This window comes from Stigmatopora nigra, chromosome 4 (assembly GCF_051989575.1).
Source record: "Stigmatopora nigra isolate UIUO_SnigA chromosome 4, RoL_Snig_1.1, whole genome shotgun sequence".
In the NCBI taxonomy this organism is placed as follows: Eukaryota; Metazoa; Chordata; class Actinopteri; order Syngnathiformes; family Syngnathidae; genus Stigmatopora; species Stigmatopora nigra.
Window position 1 is genome coordinate 8,418,551 of NC_135511.1, and position 19,965 is coordinate 8,438,515.

The window sequence follows — 19,965 nt, forward strand, 5'->3', positions numbered from 1 at the left end:
AATCATTTGTCAACTATGCAGCAAAGCTTGCAATAAAGCCTCAAGGTGTCGGATGTTGTGAAAACCAGTTGGGCAAAGAATGAAGTTAATGCATGGCTGTTACTGCTGTATTATGTTCAGGAAGTGAGTATAGTATGGTGTAGCAATACACAACTGTCGCATTTGACCAAGGTGGGGCCCAACGTGCATCGTTTTACATGCTCATGCAGTGCAGGAGCCCAGTACTCAACTGTGTTGGTTAAGCGGAACTGCTAAATTAAATGGAAGAGCTGAATTGTTAAGACAGTGAACTAACACAGCTCATTGTGTGCATAAAGCATTGTTTTGTTGTCATGTGCAGCTGCTTGAAGATATCTCCTCAACTCACAATTATACACTCATGACTGCAGCATTCTCATTCAGCGCCACATGATTCACTTCATATCGAAAATCCAAAATTAAACAATCAGGTGGTAAAATGTCAATTATTTAAATCAAGGTTTGAAGATTTCTATTTGTCGTAACTAAAAGGAATTTTTTTGTTAAAATTTGAGATTGCAAGTTGCATGAAAAGTTAACTTTCATACTGTGTATACTGCCACCTGGTGTATTATAATAAACATGTACATTCAAACTAGTATGAATATGCTGTTACTAGGAAAAGAGCACTTTTTATAGGGTGCTTTGACTATAAAGAGCTGGACTTCATTTACAAGAAACACTAACTGGTTAATTTAAGAGAATTTATTCCTCATCATAATAAACATTTGCCTCCAACCTGACAAACAGCATAACGAACCAAATCCACAACACGTCGATGTTCCTCCATTATTATAGTTAACAGCAGGAGTCATCGCTAACTTTCAACATGTGCAGTAGAATCTGGCCAAACAATCATTTTACAGCTGAATAGGTTTGTAAAATTTTATTAGAACTTTGTACATGGAGGTTTCGACGATGCGCGTGTTCACACAATGGTAAGGGGGGCACTAGAGATTAACTCAATTGGTACGCATGCTCACTCAAAACTGGACAAGAAGTTCAGAACAATCTGCTTCAGTTTGGCATCAGATGCCTCTGAGATTTGGCCATCAGCCCTAAAAGGCAAAAAGTGTGGATTTCAGGTTATTTTTAACACTTAAAATGCTAACATAGATTTTAAAAGGATCTTACCTGATTGCAGAGAGCAGCTCTTGGTGCTGGCTGAGGATGTGTTGCAGGAAAGCCTTCTCAAACTTGGTGATCTTGCTGGGCTCCATTTTGTCCAGGTGCCCCCTGACGCCGGCATAGATGACCGTCACCTGCTCCTCGATGGCCATGGGAGCTGACGGGGGGAGTAATGTAAGCAGAGATGTTAATAGTCTGATTTAGCCACCGTGCGCCCCCAGAAAAAGGGCAGATGAAGGATTTGTGCAGGACTCACAATACTGTCCTTGCTTGAGCAGTTCAGTCAGCCTGACACCTCGGTTCAGGAGCTGCTGGGTGGCAGCGTCCAGATCGGAACCGAATTGGGCGAAAGCAGCCACCTCACGGTACTGAGCAAGCTCCAACTTCATGGTACCGGCCACCTTTAAGATAGAAGAATACACCACACTATTACATTACCTTAGAGATATTTGTGCCGAGTCAAAACAGCCTACAAACGTGTCTAATTAGAAACACATTATCAGCCAAAACAAGCCGTTGCTTATTTGAATTCAATCAACTTTTGCACCAGCATTGGAGTAGAGAGACAATGGCAAGAATCAGCAAATATTGATTGATATCACAAGCTTTTAAAGATGCCCTTTGTTCAAAAAGAAAAACAACAGTTTTGCATTAGGTTAAATGGAACTCCATATAAAGTAATGAATCATTTGAAGGCCTTTGAATCGGCTCGTTGACCAACTTCGTATGTTAATATGAAATTGATGAATTGACCAATTAGGATTAAATCCAGCATCCATCAAGCAAATTTAGTTTAGAAACACAATTTTAAGTAAAATGAAAGCAATTTAAAAAGTCCTTCATTCTTCATAAGATTATAAAAAAAAGTTAGATTTCATCTAAATTCAAACAATGTATTGATGTTTTTCCTCGTTAAAAACAAGCACATGATGCTACTTATAGAAAAGGGCAATATTTTTTTTTATACCTGCTTCATGGCTCTGGTCTGAGCAGCAGAACCCACACGGGACACAGACAGACCGACATTGATGGCGGGACGGATGCCCTTGTAAAACAGCTCAGTCTCCAAGAAGATCTACAAGAGAGGAAGGACCAAAGTAAATCCGAGGAGCAGCAAAAACAACAGTGCCAGGTTAAGCAACGTGCATACCTGTCCATCAGTGATGGAAATGACGTTGGTGGGGATGTAGGCGGACACGTCGCCGGCCTGGGTCTCGATGACGGGCAGGGCGGTGAGGGAGCCGCCGCCAAAATTGTCATTCATCTTAGCAGCTCTTTCCAGCAGGCGGGAATGAAGGTAAAAGACATCACCGGGATAGGCCTCGCGACCAGGGGGACGACGCAGCAACAGGGACATCTGACGGTAGGCTACGGCCTAAGAGGGAAAGATGTGAGGTAAATAAAGCAGCTACCTTCATGTGGTAGTCCAGTTATGCTCCTAGAAAGTTTGAGAAGCTAAAGAAGGTCACCTGCTTGGACAGATCGTCGTAGATAATGAGGGCGTGCTTGCCGTTGTCGCGGAAATATTCGCCCATGGAGCAGCCCGAGTACGGGGCCAAGTACTGCAGGGGGGCCGCATCGGAGGCGGTGGCCGAAACCACGATGGTGTACTTCATGGCATCGGCGTCAGTCAGCCTCTTCACCAACTGGGCCACAGTAGACCTCTTCTGGCCAATGGCCACGTAGATACAGTACAGTTTCTTCTTCTCGTCAGTGCCCTCGTTGAAGCGCTTCTGGTTGATGATGGTGTCGACAGCAATGGCGGTTTTGCTGCAGAAAGTGTAATGCAGCATCCAGTTAATTCAGGCAGAAACTGCTGATGTTTTAGTGGACCATGATTTGATTTCCAATTCTCATAGTAAAATGGGTTAAAAATCTAGCACTGTCAATGGCATCCACCACGTTAAAATAGAGCCTGATAGGTAATTATAATGCATTTCAAGACTCCTCACCCGGTCTGCCTGTCCCCAATGATAAGCTCACGCTGGCCTCTTCCAATTGGCACCAGGCTGTCCACGGCCTTGATTCCAGTCTGCATGGGCTCCCTCACAGAGATACGAGGAATAATACCTGGGGCCTTCAGACCCACACGCCTCCTTGTGTTGGACCCAAGAGGACCCTTTGAAGATGAAAAAAATCGCAAATTCAATCAAAGGCTTGTGACTCGATATTGTTTTACAACACCATTACTGACCTTTCCATCAATGGCATTTCCCAGAGCATCCACCACACGGCCGAGCAGCTCCTCGCCCACGGGAACGTCCACAATAGCGCCGGTCCTCTTGACAATATCGCCCTCCTTGATCAACTTGTCGTTACCGAACACCACCACGCCGACATTGTCAGGCTCCAAGTTCAGAGACATACCCTATGGATAAGGAGGGAGGGGGTAAACATTGGAATGAGATGAAGCAAAATTGTCTAGAAAGTGAATTAGCGACACTAAAAGCTTCTATTTCATACAGTAAGCTTTCAATGACTATGTTTAGGTAAAATTGACAATGACAGATGTCCAATCCATCGGGGTTGAGTTGACCATCACTGTAACTTGTAGCAAGTTGGCAAGTATTGTCATGGCAGCGATCCAAACTTAGTCATTCAACTGTATTTTCTGTTCATATATCCATGCTGTATCTTTCCTATAAATAAACTCCAATTTCCCTACATTTGGTGCTATTTATGAGTGACCTTGTGAACAGACCTTGAGTCCAGAGGAGAATTCCACCATCTCTTCAGCCTGGACATTCCTCAGACCGTACACCCTAGCAATACCGTCACCAATGGACAGCACGCGTCCGGTCTCCTCCAGGTCAGCAGAGGTGTCTGCTCCCATGATCTTCTCCTCCAGGATTGAGGAAACCTCAGCTGTGCCTGAACAAAAAATAACAAATCAACCAATATCCAGATCTAAACAATGACCTTTATTAACTTTCTAGCCAGGTATGACTGTCTTGCTTACCAGTCTTCTGCAGCCATGGTCGGTGAGTGTGGAGGTGGTTGACCCCAACGCAGGCGGCCGGCACAGCCTTGGACACCTAGTATTCATTTTAACAGAATTAATTCCCTTCAGATAAATTCGACGCAAATGACGCTACAAATAAACAGCGAGGGTGTTTTATTATAAATAAGGAGGATGGTACGACGCGGTTTCTGGCCGCTAGATGAGCTGACCTTCAAAGCGTGGTTGAATGAGCTGCTAACTAGCCGCTAGGTTAGCACGAATGCTATGACACATTCGCACAGGCGCTGTCACAAGGGCAATGTAAAAAAAGCAACACGATTCAGCATGCAAATCACCAGAAATTTAACAACGATTTTACTCAATCGGTGGGGTGTTAGACAAAGATATTTTAAAATTGCAGTAGTAAGCGCGAGGCCTGCAACACTGAATCTTCGGCATTACCCTTCAAGCGAAAAAAGGTTCGCGTATGAATTAAATTAAGCGGCCGAATGACATTTGAAGGACGGGGAGTGTTGAAGTAGAAACTTACTAATCCGGCCCTTCTAGGCAGAGTCCTGGCCAACGCAGCAACAACTCGCACAGACAACATTTTGCTTGCTTGGTAATGTCCTGTCCTCCACTACTGGTGGCTTCGACCTGGCTGAGGGAGAATGTAATGGCAGAAGGATCTCTTCTTCTATTCAAGTAATACGCCCTCGGATAAGCCTACCTCGGGTTCTGTACTGCCGACTGTTGCTATAACTATGTTACTGCAAGCAACGTCAGCAAAACTTCTATATACAATACACTCCAAGAGAAAAATTGTAGTACATAATGTATACTATAGTGCAGCCACGAAACCTTTTGTGTGCAAGAACCACTGATTTAAAAGGAATGTTAAAAACAGCACTTTAAGCACCCAATGAATTGAATTGAATGGTTTTATTTTCATTATACAAATATTCGCCACCAAGTGCACGAATAAAAACAGACAAGAATAAACAATAAACAATAACAATGAATATAAATAAGTGACCAATGCGTCATTATATTATTTTCTTCATTTTAGTTGTCGCATATCACCATATTGACATCTAATCTCAATGCAGACAACTCGGAAATTCCCATTGTAGGTCCCTCGAGGTCACGCCACGGGGAAACAGCGCCCCCTTTCTCCAGATCGACGAAAAGACGCGTCTGCTTTTGTCAGTCATCACTAGCAGTCGAGTCTAGTCCGCCATAGGCATCGCGATCGTGCCACAGACTCCACAGGGCGTAGTTCGAGATCGCGACGACATTTTAGCACAGTAGTGTAGTATTCAGTCCACGAGACAGACGTTTTCGTTGTCCGGCCCGTGCGCTGCTCGCCAGCCCAGCCACCTGAATGTAGATCCGCATGGGCCACCACTACCGCACTCTCACTCTCCAAATAACCGAGCGGAGTAAGATACGGATCCCAGGATGGTGTTAGTGCATGTCGGATACCTGGTTCTCCCCGTATTCGGCTCCGTAAGAAACCGAGGTAAGTCCCAAAATGGTTCGTAGTCAGACCAAAACATGTGCCCTGTTAATCTTAATATTCACTGCAGCTGTTGGCTAGTTAGCTTCCAACTTAGCCGCTGGCATAGTTCGCGTTAGCTAGCTCGTCGTTTCCGCTCAATCTCGTCGCTAAATTGACTTGGATGCCTTTTCGCTTCGTTGCAGATGTCAGTTAAGGACAGAATGGCGTGTTTTTGCGACTGTATTTGGCACGGGGTAATACTCGCATGCCGTCACTGGCGATAAGCTAACTGAGCCTTGTGGGGGCAGGCTACATTCTGGCATCAATCGTCACAAAGGATTCAGCAAGCGCCGGCTGTTGTGTGCTAACAACATTCCCGTACACAGCGGAGTGCCTTGTTCAATCTTTTTACCTCGTTGATGTCATTTGGGTTACATGGTAATTCGTACTTTCTGCTTTCACACTCGACGCCGTGATGGCACTATAAAAAAATACCGCAAAATAGCCTTAGCCTTCACTAGCCAGTCAGTTCATCTGTGCCTGTATGATGTCATTTGAAGATCATCTGCTTTCGACACCACAATTATTTACGACTACTGCCGATGGGCTGGAGTGGTAATCGATACGTGCTAGAATTGGCCCCGGGAAACAAATAAATCCCATTTTCTGCAAAACATCAGCTGTTTTTTGTTTGTTTTGTATCATTCCATTTTTTGGCGCACAGACGCGAGCGGCTAAAAAAAACAACAACAAGCTTCAGTGCAACATTAATTTGTCAACAGTGGCATCAATGATTTCATTGTGCTTTTATTTCTGTTCTTATTTCCCTGTTTCATAGTATGGAGGCTGGCTCTACATTCTGCATTTATCAGATCTTTGTCGTCCCCCCCCTCATTGTGTAGCTAATGATCATCTGCTGCTGTGTGGTGTGGCGTGGCCTCTGCCTGTTCTCTGCATTTAGCTGTATTGTGAACCCCTTCTTCATTTCCTCTTTCCATCCGAAGACGACATTGGTATTAAAAAAAAAAAAAAAAAAAAAAAAAAAACAAAGCACCCCCCACTCCTCTTCTTCCTCCTCCCCCCTCCTCTTCCTCCTCCCTTCAAGATGTGTTCCAACCATGTTAAGCCGACTAAAAAAAAACATAGCTAACATCTTAGAGCAGAGCACCTTTTTGTCTTTTGTTTCTGTCAATTTTTTTGCTGTAGCACCCAAGTGGACATGTAGATCCTTTTTTAATGGAATGTCATTGTGTACCTCCCATCCAGTCTTTTGGTAGACAACATGCTGTAAATTCCTGTCAAGTGGATACATTTTTGCATGATCTCAAATACGGCTGCACTTGCATCGTCCAACACCAGAATTTGGCTCATCTTCCTTTTTCTTCACTCGAGGTGCAGTGTACATGTTCTCGTGTGGCAATTTGGACAGAAAAATTACCTTTTTTGCTGTTGTGATCGAGCCTCCAAAGTTCAAAATGCATCAGTTGGTGAAGGGTTGTTGTAATTTTGTAAGTTATTTCAAGAGAATGGGCTCGTTTTAAGAATAAACATGTCTTTAAATATTGCTAACATACACTAAGGCAGCAGTGAAGTCACAATACTGAATATTAATTTGAAAAATACATTTTGGTCAGGAATACAGGAACTATTAGGTTGAAAATAGTATGACCAGATAACTACATAACATTGCATTTAAAAGTAATACATACAGTCAACTCCAGCTTAGTTTGGTGCATATGTTCTAGCTACAAAGAATTTGAAAGATAAAAAGTTACTTTAACTGATACAAAAAAGAACCATGCATTTTATTTAACTACTTAGATGCTCACCCATGCCCTATAACGTCATCTTATTGTGGCACTAAAAAACTGGTCATTCTGAAGGTCAATATATTGGTAGAACTCTACTTGTACTAAGATATTGAAGCATTTTTTAAGTACATTGAAATGTATCTGCTCAGCTTCTGAGGATACAAATGTTGAAAACAGACTTGGTTGGTGTAAAATGACAGATAATATGATGGTTTGAACTTTGGAGGCTTATTTTAGGGGAAAAAAATGAATATTATATCACTGGGGTTTCTTCTAAAAATGAATCGAGTCAAAGTACGCTGCACCTCCACACGACAACCTGCCATAACTGTCTCCATTTTGTCTAGTCCCTTTGTTCCCTTTTGCAAAAAACAAACAAACAAAAATCTCTGAATCACACTGAATTGTTAGGGCTACCTGCCCTACCTGTCTATTTAACAAGTCTCCAAAATATTATATATTCAATACAGTGGTACCTCAAAAGTTGAAGTACTCCATTTCGTAACTCATGCTGCCCACCCATCCTAAATCAAGTTCCTATTAATTTTCATTCATTTTGGTTCCCGGGTCCATGTTGCATAGCATTTGATCTTTAATTAACTGTGATGAGAGTGTAATAACACATTTAATATTGATCACTGCAACCAGAGTCGTCTATTAGCAAGTCATGATTAGAATAAATATTTGAATGAAGAACACTGGTAAATGAGTTCTAGGATGACTGGAATAATAAATGCGCTTGACACGTGCATAGCATTACAAACAGTCCATACATAACTCTGGTCCTTCGTGTAAAAAAACACTGCTAAAACTCCCATACACAACAACTCAGGACGGATACAAAACAAAATTATAAGTATAAACCTTCAAGAGTCAATCTAACAATATACTGCCATTTAATCTAAAACAGGTTACATGTTAAGCTGTTTTGAAACCTTTGAGTACCTCGACACAAACCATGAATGACTCTCAAATGACTCAATAAAGCTTACACGTTACATCTTCCAATGAGAGTTAAGAGGCCAAAGCAAAATCCAAAACACACGCACTGTGAATGAGGTCTTCTTAACACAACCAAATGTCCCAAAACTGTAGAAACCGTCCCATAAAAAAAAAATATATATATATATTTCGTATTGTTTTGACTTGGAGGTCCCACTGTATCAGTAGTTAAAATATGCTGACTGGTGCTTCATTACTTTCCAAAATTCCCCCACTAACTAACAAAAGGCCAAAATGCTATCCATTTCACAGGGATGCCTATATTTTCCTGCACTGCTAAAAGAGATTCTCTATTAGTAAATAACGTCTCTATTGTTTGGTTGTGGTCTCTCTTTATAGTACTTTTCAATGCATGGTCACATTTTATGATTCATATTTTTGTTTTAATTTTTTGGTTTGTTTTGACTCTACATTGACCTGTGAGAATCCAATGTAATCTTTCTGTAGTAAAGATGTTACCCTGCTGTACTTGAATCATGTGCTGTAGCTCATTGGATGCTGCTTTTTGTTCCTTTATTTAACCCTATACGGAGCATGGTGGGCCTTGCCTTCAGTCTGTGGTTTATTTTTTTGGTTGCATGGATTTTTATACTATTATTACAACAACAACAACAAAAACCAAAAGAGAAAAAAACACAATTTACTAATATTTTTCAATAAAGAATATAGTGTTTTTCCTAACCTTCAGTGTGCTTCTTGCTGATTTCCATTTATTGTGCTCCCTCTACCACCCCTCGTCCCACATCCCTCCACCCTCACCCACCTCCTCTCCTGCTGTGACAAAAGATAGACGATTCTCCACGCTTTCTCCATCACAGTGCCCGTACCAGCCTATCCGCGCTCATTCGTGGTGGCCGTCACCCCCCACCTCTCAAAACGTCCTCCATGCCCCCCCTTAAACTTGACCTCGCAAGGTCACTTTCTGTCTGCAGTTACAAGCGCTTTGACCCATTTGTTTTTATCTCCTGGCTTTGTTCTTGAAAATGCAATGCAGACTAATCATTTTCCCCCCTCCAAATAAATGCGAAAGCATGTCACTCATTGTCTTTGTGAAACATTTAGCTCTGCCAAATGGACGTCACAAATAATGCTCTTGCCATAAAGAAATCCTTTCAGAAGACACGTGCGATGCATTAAAACAGGCTCCACTGGAGAGCCTGCTGAGTCTCGTCTGTCTGTCTACAATACTTGCCAAATAATTGTGGTCAGGACAAGTTTAAAGAAAAAACACAGTATTTCCAAGAAAATTAATGCATGGAGAGGAAGCAAATAGGGATAAATAGTGAATGCTAATCTAAGAGAAATGCATGCTTTGGGTTATATTCAAGAGGGAAATACAGTGGAACCTTTAAGGGCAAATGCTTCTTATAAAGATGGATGGTCCATTTCTAATTTGTACACTGCTGTCAACATTTTTTTGCCCCCTGTCCTTTCCCCCCCCACTCCACTGCAATGTGTAACTGTGCATATCAGACGAAGATAACCTAACTAAACCTAAAATTCAGTTGTTATATGGAATTTATTGACTGTGAAACATGCTATACAAGCGACCTAAAAAGATTTGTGGACCACTTTGAGGAGCAACCATGAAATTGAGCATTCTGTGGTGATATTTTCACCCATTTTTCATTGTCGAATTGTTTTTAAATCAGCAACACTAGAGGACTTTTGATCACAAGCAGCCTTTAAAGGTCGTGGTGTAGCGTTTCAGTTGGATTCAAAGCTGCACTATGAGCAAGCCACTCAAAAATGTTCATTTTAGTTTTATAGTCGTCCAGAAGTTGACTGGCCCGTGTGTTTTGGATTTGGCAGAATCCAAGATCTTTTAAACTGATGACTGAAAAGTCTCCCTATGAGGATTTTCTGCAAACAGCAGGCAGAATCCAGGGTTCAATCAATCATAGGATCTCTCACCTCATTTCAATTTTCCTCAATCCACAAAATATCCTTAAAAAGCCATAGGAGTTAGTTTTTGGGTTCCTTTGTGGCCTCCTGGATGAGATTTTGCTGAGATCTTGGACTTGTTTTTGTTTTATTCACCACTGTTCCATGATTTCTCCATTTGTGGATAATAGATTCGGATTGAGAGATTCCATTCAGATGCAGAGATCTTGCTCTAATTCTCAAATGTTCTTGAATTGATTTGGGTAGTGGCATTAAGCTTCACCCTTTTGAAATCTTCTGGTCAGTTGAATTTGTCAAGTCTTGGCTCAAGTTAGTGAATTGTTGATCAGGATTGTGTTTAGTCCGTGAAAATGTGCACAGTTTTGCAAAAAAATAATCAACTGTGGTAAATATGTCGAATAGAATTGCCCCTCAAAAAAATAATAGTAAAAAAGATTTTGTATATTTGGGTTATCCTTGTCTAACATACAATTTTTTTGAAGCATCAAAGTGGGGTAAACTTGAAAAAAAAAACAATCTTAAGTAGGGCAAATATATTTACACAGGAATGTAGTTGAAAAACACTTTTTCTGGAGGAAATAATGAGATTAATCTGTCGAACTGTTGCCAACCTTTATTAGGGGAGGGGGGGTGCTGGAGCCTTGCCCAGTTAACTTTGGGCAGGAGGCAGGGTACAACCTGAACTGGTTGGCGGCCAATCGCAGTTGCCAAAGCTTACAAACTGTCGCGCTGATCTAAAATGTGTGTCATCTTTTGTTGAAGCATGACTGCAAAACTTTCAATTAACTTCTGGTGTCCATTTTTTCCCTACGGAGTGGCATGCGCAGACATGCTTGTACTGAATGATGGAGACTAATTAATGTAAGATCAATATGGTGTTCAATCTTGCCTCTTGATATTTCTGTTTTTTAGTCAGGAGCTAATTTTGCAGTCTTCACCACGCCCGGTTAAAAGATTTAATATTCTATAATCTAAATTAATAATTTTTACTTGAGCGTTTGTCTTATAGTTTCTGTAAACACATTTTTAAGTGGTAACCTGAAGTAGAAATTTTATTCTATTACCAAATATAACTCAAAACAGCTATTTCTTCTCTATCAAACAGAATGGAAGTTCCAGCTATCCCTCAAATTAGAAAAAAAAAATCGCCCAATAATATGTTCATAAAAATAAACAGTAATGCGATCAAATGTAATATAAAAGATTCCACAGTTTTTTCCAGAATGTTTAAACTTTGTATCAATGGATGCTCTGAGAGTTGTACCTTGGCCACCCGGGAGCAGAATATTTCAGATACACACACCTATGTACATAGGAAGGTACTCCATATGCCAATTCTAGTTGATCTTTAAAGTAAGAAAAAGAATATATCTTCTACTGTAGCTTAGAGTTCCATCCCCTACCACGACAAGAAAGGATCCCGAAATGGCATCTCGCGTATTTACGCGCCGGAGCACATTTTGGTGGTTGGTTTCAGTGACACTTGCGGTATCCATCATTGCTCCACCCCCACAGAAGCATTTTGTCACCGTAGCTACGAGGTAGGGCTTCATTAACATGCTATGTCACACACTTTCACACACTCAACATGTACAGTGATCCCACATCTCACCCTCAATTAATTCCAGGTCATTTTTGTTGTTTGCTGTTGTACCTGACGTGTTCTGCTTGTCCTCCCCTACTCCGCCTCCAGGATCTCATTTTACCCGGCAACAGCAGCAGCAGCACAGCCATGCTACCTCTTGTCGGCACTTCCAGCTAGGCCCCCAGGCCCCGATGCCCATGGACTTCCCCATGCCCCACCCGGGACAGCCACAGTCGGGCATCAATCCCCACCTTGCCCCACCCGGCCACCAGCACGGGCCCCCGATACACCACCCGCCCCACAACACCATGCCCGCCCCCCAGTTCCAGGACATCCCGGCCCCTCCCTTCTTACCTCAGGCATTACACCAGCAATACCTCCTCCAGCAGCAGATCCTCGAGGCCCAGCACCGACACATCCTCCCACCCAACAGGTAAGATGATGTAGTGTCTTGTATTGCTGGATCTATTGCTTGGCAAATCTGCCTATCATATCCTGCAATTGATGATGATACTAATATTAATCTATGGGAAAATGCAAATGTATTGCTATAATTAAAAGCCACAATTACCAGGGGTTTAACAAAAATGTCATTTCACACTTCAGTTGAAACGTAACCAATGGCATTATATATATACATATTGTATTAAATATATTGAAGGCCCTTTATTGAAATCAAATCTGCCTGGCGGCAGTGGTTTTCACGTATATAATTCGCAATCTTATAATCCGATAACTACCTATATGATATATGTTGTAATTTACATTTTCATATTTCTCACCAGGTCTGTATTTATGCACAGGAAAAAAAAACATCTATGACTTGGATTCAAACTGTCTCTGTTTGTGTCAACAGACGCACATCAGAGAGGGTCCCTCACCAACCTCACAGACTGCGTCCAGGCTACGAGTTCGCCCCGCCGCTGCACGTTCCACCCCAGTCGGTGGTACAGCAGCCCCGCTACCTGGCCGAGGGAACGGACTGGTAGGAAACTCTTACATATTATGCTTTCACCCGATAGGCCCTAAAAAGTCTGTTTAGTTTGAATCATAAAAAGCCAAAATTCCTGAATAAGCAGAGTTGTCTTCATGGAAACCAGGACAAAAAATACATTCCCTTTTAACACCCAAATGAGCAGTGCAAACATTCTCGGTGTTGTTACATTAATGAGCATTAATGAGGTTTTTTGCTTTTTTAAAATCTATGCGTTAAGCGTTAGCAGCATATTTTGCACTTGAGAAACTTAATTTCTGCAGCTTGTTTTTTTCCCATGTTAAAATACTTATTCCAGCAAGCACATTGATCATCAACTGAGTATTATCTATGTTGTTTCATAATCCTATGCCTTCCTACTGCTTTTTATTATTCCTTCCGAGTTGGCTGGGGTCTGTGAGCAAGTCAGTTAATTGCAAAGCAAATATATATATATTAAAAAAAAACACACATTTAAAGCTATGCACTATTTAGAGTCTTACATGAACATAACATGCATCTTTAATGGAATGTAGGGAAGGAAGAAGCAGATTTTAAACCAACTATTTTTTGCCTGTGATGCAGATTTGCTAAACAAGTTTGGGTTCAAACCAGACAAAACAAATGTAACTTAAACTACCAGTGTACATTAAGAAGTTTTTCCAAATAAGTTTTTTTTTAATTTGCTCAGGGATCTAAGTGTGGACGCAGGAATCCCCCCACATCAGTACCACATCCACCCACTGCCGCAGCACTATCAGCACTACCTGACCTCTCCCAGGATGCACCACTTCCCCAGGAACAATGCCTCAACACAAGTGGTGAGCCGCAATCACGTCTGAATCCTTATTGACCCCCCACCTAGGGCGGCGCTCAATGATTTATTATCTGGACACACGCCTGGCGGGGGCTAACGCAATCCTTTTTCCACTCATCCTCCTCCAGGTCGTTCACGAGATCCGAAACTATCCATACCCTCAGCTTCATTTGCTGGCGCTGCAGAGTCTCAACCCTTCACGCCACGCATCCGCCGTCAGGGAGAGCTACGAGGTGATGCAAATTCATGTGAAGGAAAATATTAAGTCCAGTGAGAAGCATCCATTTTGAATGGGTTTCATCCAAGAAAATGACAACACATTATGTATTTTACGGACTATAAGTCGCCCCTCAGTATAAGTCGCACTAGCCAAAAAATGCACAATGAAAAGAAAGAAAATATATAAGTTACACTGGAGTATAAATTATATAACATTCATTTATTTTCTGTACCGCTTATCATCAGTTATGCAACATTATACATTAAAGTAATAGAAAATTTGGGAACAAGTCAAAATAATAGTTTTTTTGGACAACTATAGCTAAAAAAACACAGAATAACAATCTGTTGGTGGTCAGATTGAAAAAAAGATTTAGAAGTCAATTTCAGAGTAAAGGCTTTATTAAAAAGTTATTTTTTCCACCGAAATTGTTCCTTAGTGTATTTTTTTCTGGTATTAAGGGTACGACAGCGTAATAATAATAATATAAAATCTAACAGCCCATTTAGGTAGCAAATGTAACATTTGCAATATCTGCCCCCATGTTGTTTTTATTAACAGGAACTTTTGCAGTTGGAGGACCGATTGGGCAGTGTGAACCGTGGCGCAGTCCAGACCACCATCGAGAGATTCACTTTCCCCCACAAGTATAAGAAGGTAAATATACTGTATGTTAACAAGTGCCAAAATCAGACTCATTTCCAGCAGCAGACTGTTCCATATTGCTGTGAGTCATTCCAATGAATTTTAATAAGCATAATAGCGAACGTGACCCTGATACTTAGGGAAGGGTGTCACATTATTTAGCTCACTCTCTGAGTGGAGACATCATTCAGCCAAAACACACACCTCATACTTCAAAGCACACCCACACAGTCTAGCATACGTAAAGACACACTCTCACTGAAATATGACAGAGTTTGAATGGTTTTTGCAGAGATTCCCCCAAGACCTGAAAATGTGTCTGGATGATGAGGAGCTGGATACGGATGAAAAGTGCACCATTTGTCTGTCCATGCTGGAGGACGGAGAGGATGTCAGGTACCAGCAACTATCCACACAAACACACCTTAGGCAGGCAAACATAACTGGTGTCAATCTCATTGTCCTTGTCTCTTCTGTGTTGCTGTGTTTAGGAGATTACCCTGCATGCACCTCTTCCACCAGGCATGCGTGGACCAATGGCTGGCGACCAGTCGGAAGTGCCCCATTTGCAGGGTAGACATTGAAACTCAGCTCAATCCTGACAGTTGATAGCTGCTACCGTCACTCGTAGCCAAATCCCACAATCCTCCACTCTCTCTATCTCTCCTTGGGGGGAGTTTTGCAAGGGAGGGGGGGCTCCTTGCTCCCCCTCTTTTTCTTTGGGGGGGCCGGTTAGGATCCACAAAGCACACACATACATGCACACACACAAAGACACACACACCACACACCCTCACACACACACACACACACACACACACACACACACACACACACACACACACACATACATACATACATACATGCAGAACATAAGCAGGGATGCGTTGGACACGTTTTAAGACTGGGCTGACCTTGTGGATGTAAAACAAAAGGTGGGAGTGGCCATTGACAGGTGTGCTGGGTCACGCTGAGAGCGCTCCCTTTCCTCACACAGACATGCACACACACGCACAAGCACATCTGTATAGAACATTACACAAAAGCATGATTGGTGTGTAGCCCGACGCTTGTGGTGTGCTTTAGTAATGATTGAGTATTTACCGAGTAACAGTGTTGTGTAGCAACTTGAGAGTTTGTGTGACGGATAACCCACCTTTAGGAAACCTGGCGGGGGGAGATGCTCATAGTGTGCGTTGTATGTACAAAGGCCAAAAATAGCGGGAAGCCGCGCCCTCTTCTGTGTTGTGTTTTGGTTTACAGTCAACCCCATGTGTTGCAAGGGGACATCAATATGTGAAAATCCGTGATTTTGAGGGAGGTTTTTTAAAAGTGAAAACCCTTATATACACAAATATATACAATCGTACAAGCCCATTATTGCTTTGAATACAGTACATTTAAACTTATTGTAATACACATTCCCCAGCATCTGTTGTCATTATCGCTCTCAGAATATGGGAGAGTACTGTGTAACTATCACTTAAGAAAAACAAAAGGACACATTTTAAATACTTCAAGTTAGTTTCCTAATAAAAAAATATAAAACAAAAAATATGTATTTAAATATAAAAATGTTCAACCAAACGATATAATTTTATCTAATGAACGTCTATTAGCCTAATGCTGACTTAGATGTGAAACACCATTGGCTTGCTAATGGTAATTAATTTATACTAGTTATAATCTCTTAAGCAACGGCTCACTTCTTTGACACATACAAAACTGCAACACAAACTTAACGAACATAGAACAATCTTCACGGGCATCAAATATTCTTTCAGAACTTCCTCTTTAATACGCTGCACTCCTGCCAGTCTCAGTGCTGCCAAGCCTCATGAGGCAAAAAAGTGGCACTACACGAAGGCGCGCTACTCTAAAATCGGGTTTCACTGTAAAAACACATTTGAAAATAAACATCCGAAATCTGCGACGTATAGCGCTTACGCGGCTAACTGCAGGCATGGCTTCCAGTGATGTGTTGTGTCATATTGGGCAGCAGGGCGGCGGACACCCACCACCCTACCATTTTTCAGGTGTGCATGCATGTGGCAGGCTTGTGGGCTGTGTCGTGCTCATTGTGGTCGTAGTGGTGCAATGTAGACGCAGGGACCACCCTTGTACCCATCCCGCAAAACCCTCTTCGACGCACACTCAGACACCAACTTCGGACCCCCAGGGTCGGGGACCGTGTGTGAAAGTAACGCTGCCGTCTTGCCTCGGGATGAGTGACATTTCTCAGAACCTTATTGCCTACCGAACAAGCACATGTGACTTTTTGGATTCTTCTTATGTTTTTTTCCCCCCATGATTTTTATCCTCATTTCAGTCTGAGTTGCACCCAATTACTTGCAAGTGGTGTTGCAGGGGAAACAAAATGATACAATAACAATAATTTGCCTGAGTTTGTTTGAATGATCACTTTCTTTATGGTAATACAGTAAAGGCCGGTGTGTTTGTCCGTGTGAGTGAGTAAGGCGCATGTAGTTTTATGGCGAAAGGGATTAAAAGCCATCCATTTTGGAGAAAAAAAAACAAACAAGCAATCAAACTATTCTTTACATTTGCTTATGAGTTCAATCGTCTTGCCATTTTAATTTCAGTTCACATGCCAATTTGGACATGGTACTTTAACACCTGCTTTGTGTCTGCGCTAACTATGTTAAAGAGAAATAGCTGCAATGCTGCAAAACTGACAAAACCTATTTATTGTAATGTAGCCTGTGTTTTTTTAATTTTATTTTGTAAATGCACTACCATATGGAGTTGCTTGTTCTTTTTTTTTTTACTTGTCTTGGTCGTGTGCGTGAGTTCTTCTCGTCTTAGGGGTTTATGTTTTAATTCGATTCCAAATATTTTTCATGCTTCCCTGTGTGTTCTTTACCAGAAAGTTTTAGGGCCACGCTGGAATCAGTAGATCAATGAGTATAAGATATGTGAGTAAAGAGGGGGAAAAAGTTGTAATCTTCAAAGAATACAGTTTAATGATGAATGGTATTAGAAAAAGAAAAGGCTTAAAATAAGTAAGGTTATGAGATTTCATGCCCAACAATAATCCGAATGTTCCTTGTAAAAATGAAGATAATTTGTTTAATGTAACATTGCAACTTTCCTCTATCTTTTTAACACAAAAGTCTCTCTTTTGAAGGTATCATTTTGAGGCCACCAACATTTAATGGTTTAGAATGTTAAAGAATGTAAAATATTCATGGCAAGAACGTATACTATTTAAGAAATTTGCCGTGAATTGCGTCAATTTCAACGTGTTGGGCCAGTCAGACGCCCATCAAACTTTTCTCCCTGGGCTTAGTAAAATCGTCAAATTCTGATGGCCTTAGGATTATTTTAACTCATTGATACATCTATCACTTAAAAGAAGTAGGATAAAATGGGCCACATGATTGGACGCCCATCTTTACCATTACCACTTAGACTTAATGCTACTTTAAAGACAACTGGGTAAAAAAAAAATGAATATTTTGAGACACCCTGTTTTTTTTAATGATAATGCTGATATAATACAGCCAATTTATTCCCCGAAAATTGTTGCCATACAACTTTTTTTCTCTCAGTTTGCTGACCTGGTCAAAATTGGACATATTTGCCATTTTGCTGTTGCTTTTTGCTGTTTCCGTCAGCGTGGCGCTACCACTGCTTGGTTGTTGTTGGATAGTAACTCGATTGTGTGTTTTTTTTTCTTTCTCACATGTGAAACTTCCATCCAAAAAAAAAGGAATACAAAAATCACAAAATATATAATGTGCTGAAATAATGGGAGGTTCTGCTAGTTCACATAGAATGCTGTGATTTAAAGATGCCTTAAGTATTTAACAATCATTATTTATTACTAACTGTAGCTAGCTAGCTATTGTGGTGGAATATTTAATGTCTCATAACTTTGCAATTTAATGGATATATTTATTTAAAATAAGAAAAAAATATGATAAAAAAAGATTACCTCATTATGCATTGGGTAAGGTGGGTGGGGATGCTTCTGCATGCCGTCTGTGTGATTATGATTTCATTATTATTATTATTTCTCTCCCCCCAAAGAAAAAAAATAAGTGAGGTTGGAAGATTTTTGAAACCAGCATGGTGCTGTTGATCTAGGCGACATTCCCTTTAGCTTCCCTGCTTTTGATCGGAGACACATTTTGTCTTAGTATTCGCTCCCTTGGCCATACGATGCTGCTTGGTAATTAATTAATTGTATTTTCACTTCACATTGCTGACATTCATATCTGAATCCAGAGTGGCATGTTGCCCTTTGTATTGCTGGCTTGTTGCTTGGTGTCCTCGTAGGGGGTGTATCTTACTTAACATGCTAACTTGAGCCATTATCGACAATATATATTAAAAGAAAAACAAAAAAAAGCAAATATAAATGGAGTGTGGATATAATAAGCTAACTTTTCAGTGTGCTTTTCCTATCAATACTAATAATTCTTTTGGAGTTTAAAAAAAAAAAGGGAACATACGTGTTGGAATTGAATGAAGCTGGCTGGTCTTGACTATTTATTGTTATGGTTGATTTTTCTTTTTGTTTTTTTTGTTTCTTTTATTGAGCATTTTGAATGACAATTTGTGTGTTCTCACTGGCCTTAGCCCACGCGACCGCCACAGTGTACGCCCGCCGTGTGTTGCTCCCAAGCCAAGTGGAGCGTAGCCATAGTATTAAATGAAGTCCAGCCGACGAAACAGTAGAACTTTGAAAGCACAAGCTTTTTCAATGCATGTCCTTCTCAGGTTTTCCTATGTGTATGTGGGAGTAGCTCTGTTTAGATGTCTTTCATATGATGCTGTATACCTTCTTAAATATTTCTTTCTTTGCTGCTGACAGTAAACAAAAAGAAAACAACAAAAACAATGTGGATTATGATTATTAACCTGCCAGTGAAAAAGGGAAGTGGCCATCTTTGTACAACACACTGCTGTTTTGCTGTAACCGCGCAATGTTTTATGATCTTGAGTATTTTATAGAGAAGTAGAAGTATGTATCATCAATAATATGAAAGCAATAGCTAAATCATAATGAAGAATAACATTGATCAGTGATGAATATTGTGGAGAGAAAAAAAAAGAACCTTTAGATTCACTCTGGGTGGATTTTGTACTGTATTTATTACTAATGACAATGCAAAAAGTTGCATAGCTTAACCCAAACTGTTCTGTCTCTTTTTTATTTATTGTCTTGTATATGATCTTTTTCTATGTGTTTTTCAAATAAAAATGCTTAAAATGCTGACAACAAAGCTGATCTGTCTTTCTAATGGGTTACAATGAATGTTTTTGCAATTTTCCCTCCTGTAGTTCTAGAGTTTTACAGGTTTTTGAATTGTTTTTACCATGGTAAGAATCAGCCAACGTGGCGTGCTAAACAAGTGGGTGGGGAAAAAATTCCAAGTATATATATATATAA

General features: G+C 40.8%; 2 protein-coding genes across 4 annotated transcripts; one reads left to right on the top strand and one right to left on the bottom strand.

The window, feature by feature from the left end:
• Positions 1 to 889: 889 nt before the first annotated feature.
• On the bottom strand, positions 890 to 4,805 carry LOC144195689 (ATP synthase F(1) complex subunit alpha, mitochondrial-like). The gene is made up of 11 exons (XM_077715497.1): positions 4,638 to 4,805; positions 4,106 to 4,181; positions 3,848 to 4,017; positions 3,341 to 3,514; positions 3,099 to 3,265; positions 2,616 to 2,916; positions 2,297 to 2,521; positions 2,114 to 2,221; positions 1,403 to 1,547; positions 1,153 to 1,303; positions 890 to 1,076 (listed from the first exon to the last, which is right to left on the bottom strand). Exons 1-11 carry the CDS (start codon positions 4,695 to 4,697, stop codon positions 998 to 1,000), a joined length of 1,656 nt encoding a protein of 551 aa, XP_077571623.1. The 5' UTR covers positions 4,698 to 4,805; the 3' UTR covers positions 890 to 997.
• Positions 4,806 to 5,216: 411 nt separating this feature from the next.
• On the top strand, positions 5,217 to 19,767 carry LOC144195279 (E3 ubiquitin-protein ligase ARK2C-like). Of its 3 annotated transcripts, none has more exons than XM_077714800.1 (8): positions 5,244 to 5,609; positions 12,000 to 12,324; positions 12,748 to 12,876; positions 13,556 to 13,685; positions 13,810 to 13,914; positions 14,463 to 14,558; positions 14,839 to 14,942; positions 15,038 to 19,767. In XM_077714800.1, exons 1-8 carry the CDS (start codon positions 5,549 to 5,551, stop codon positions 15,153 to 15,155), a joined length of 1,068 nt encoding a protein of 355 aa, XP_077570926.1. In that variant the 5' UTR covers positions 5,244 to 5,548; the 3' UTR covers positions 15,156 to 19,767. The 3 variants fall into 3 exon arrangements, 2 of the variants coding, with proteins under 2 accessions (XP_077570926.1, XP_077570927.1); XM_077714801.1 differs by having other exon boundaries at positions 14,475 to 14,558; XR_013326070.1 differs by lacking the exons at positions 12,000 to 12,324; positions 12,748 to 12,876; positions 13,556 to 13,685; ... (2 more) ...; positions 14,839 to 14,942; positions 15,038 to 19,767 and adding an exon at positions 6,427 to 9,082 and having other exon boundaries at positions 5,217 to 5,609.
• Positions 19,768 to 19,965: the final 198 nt, after the last annotated feature.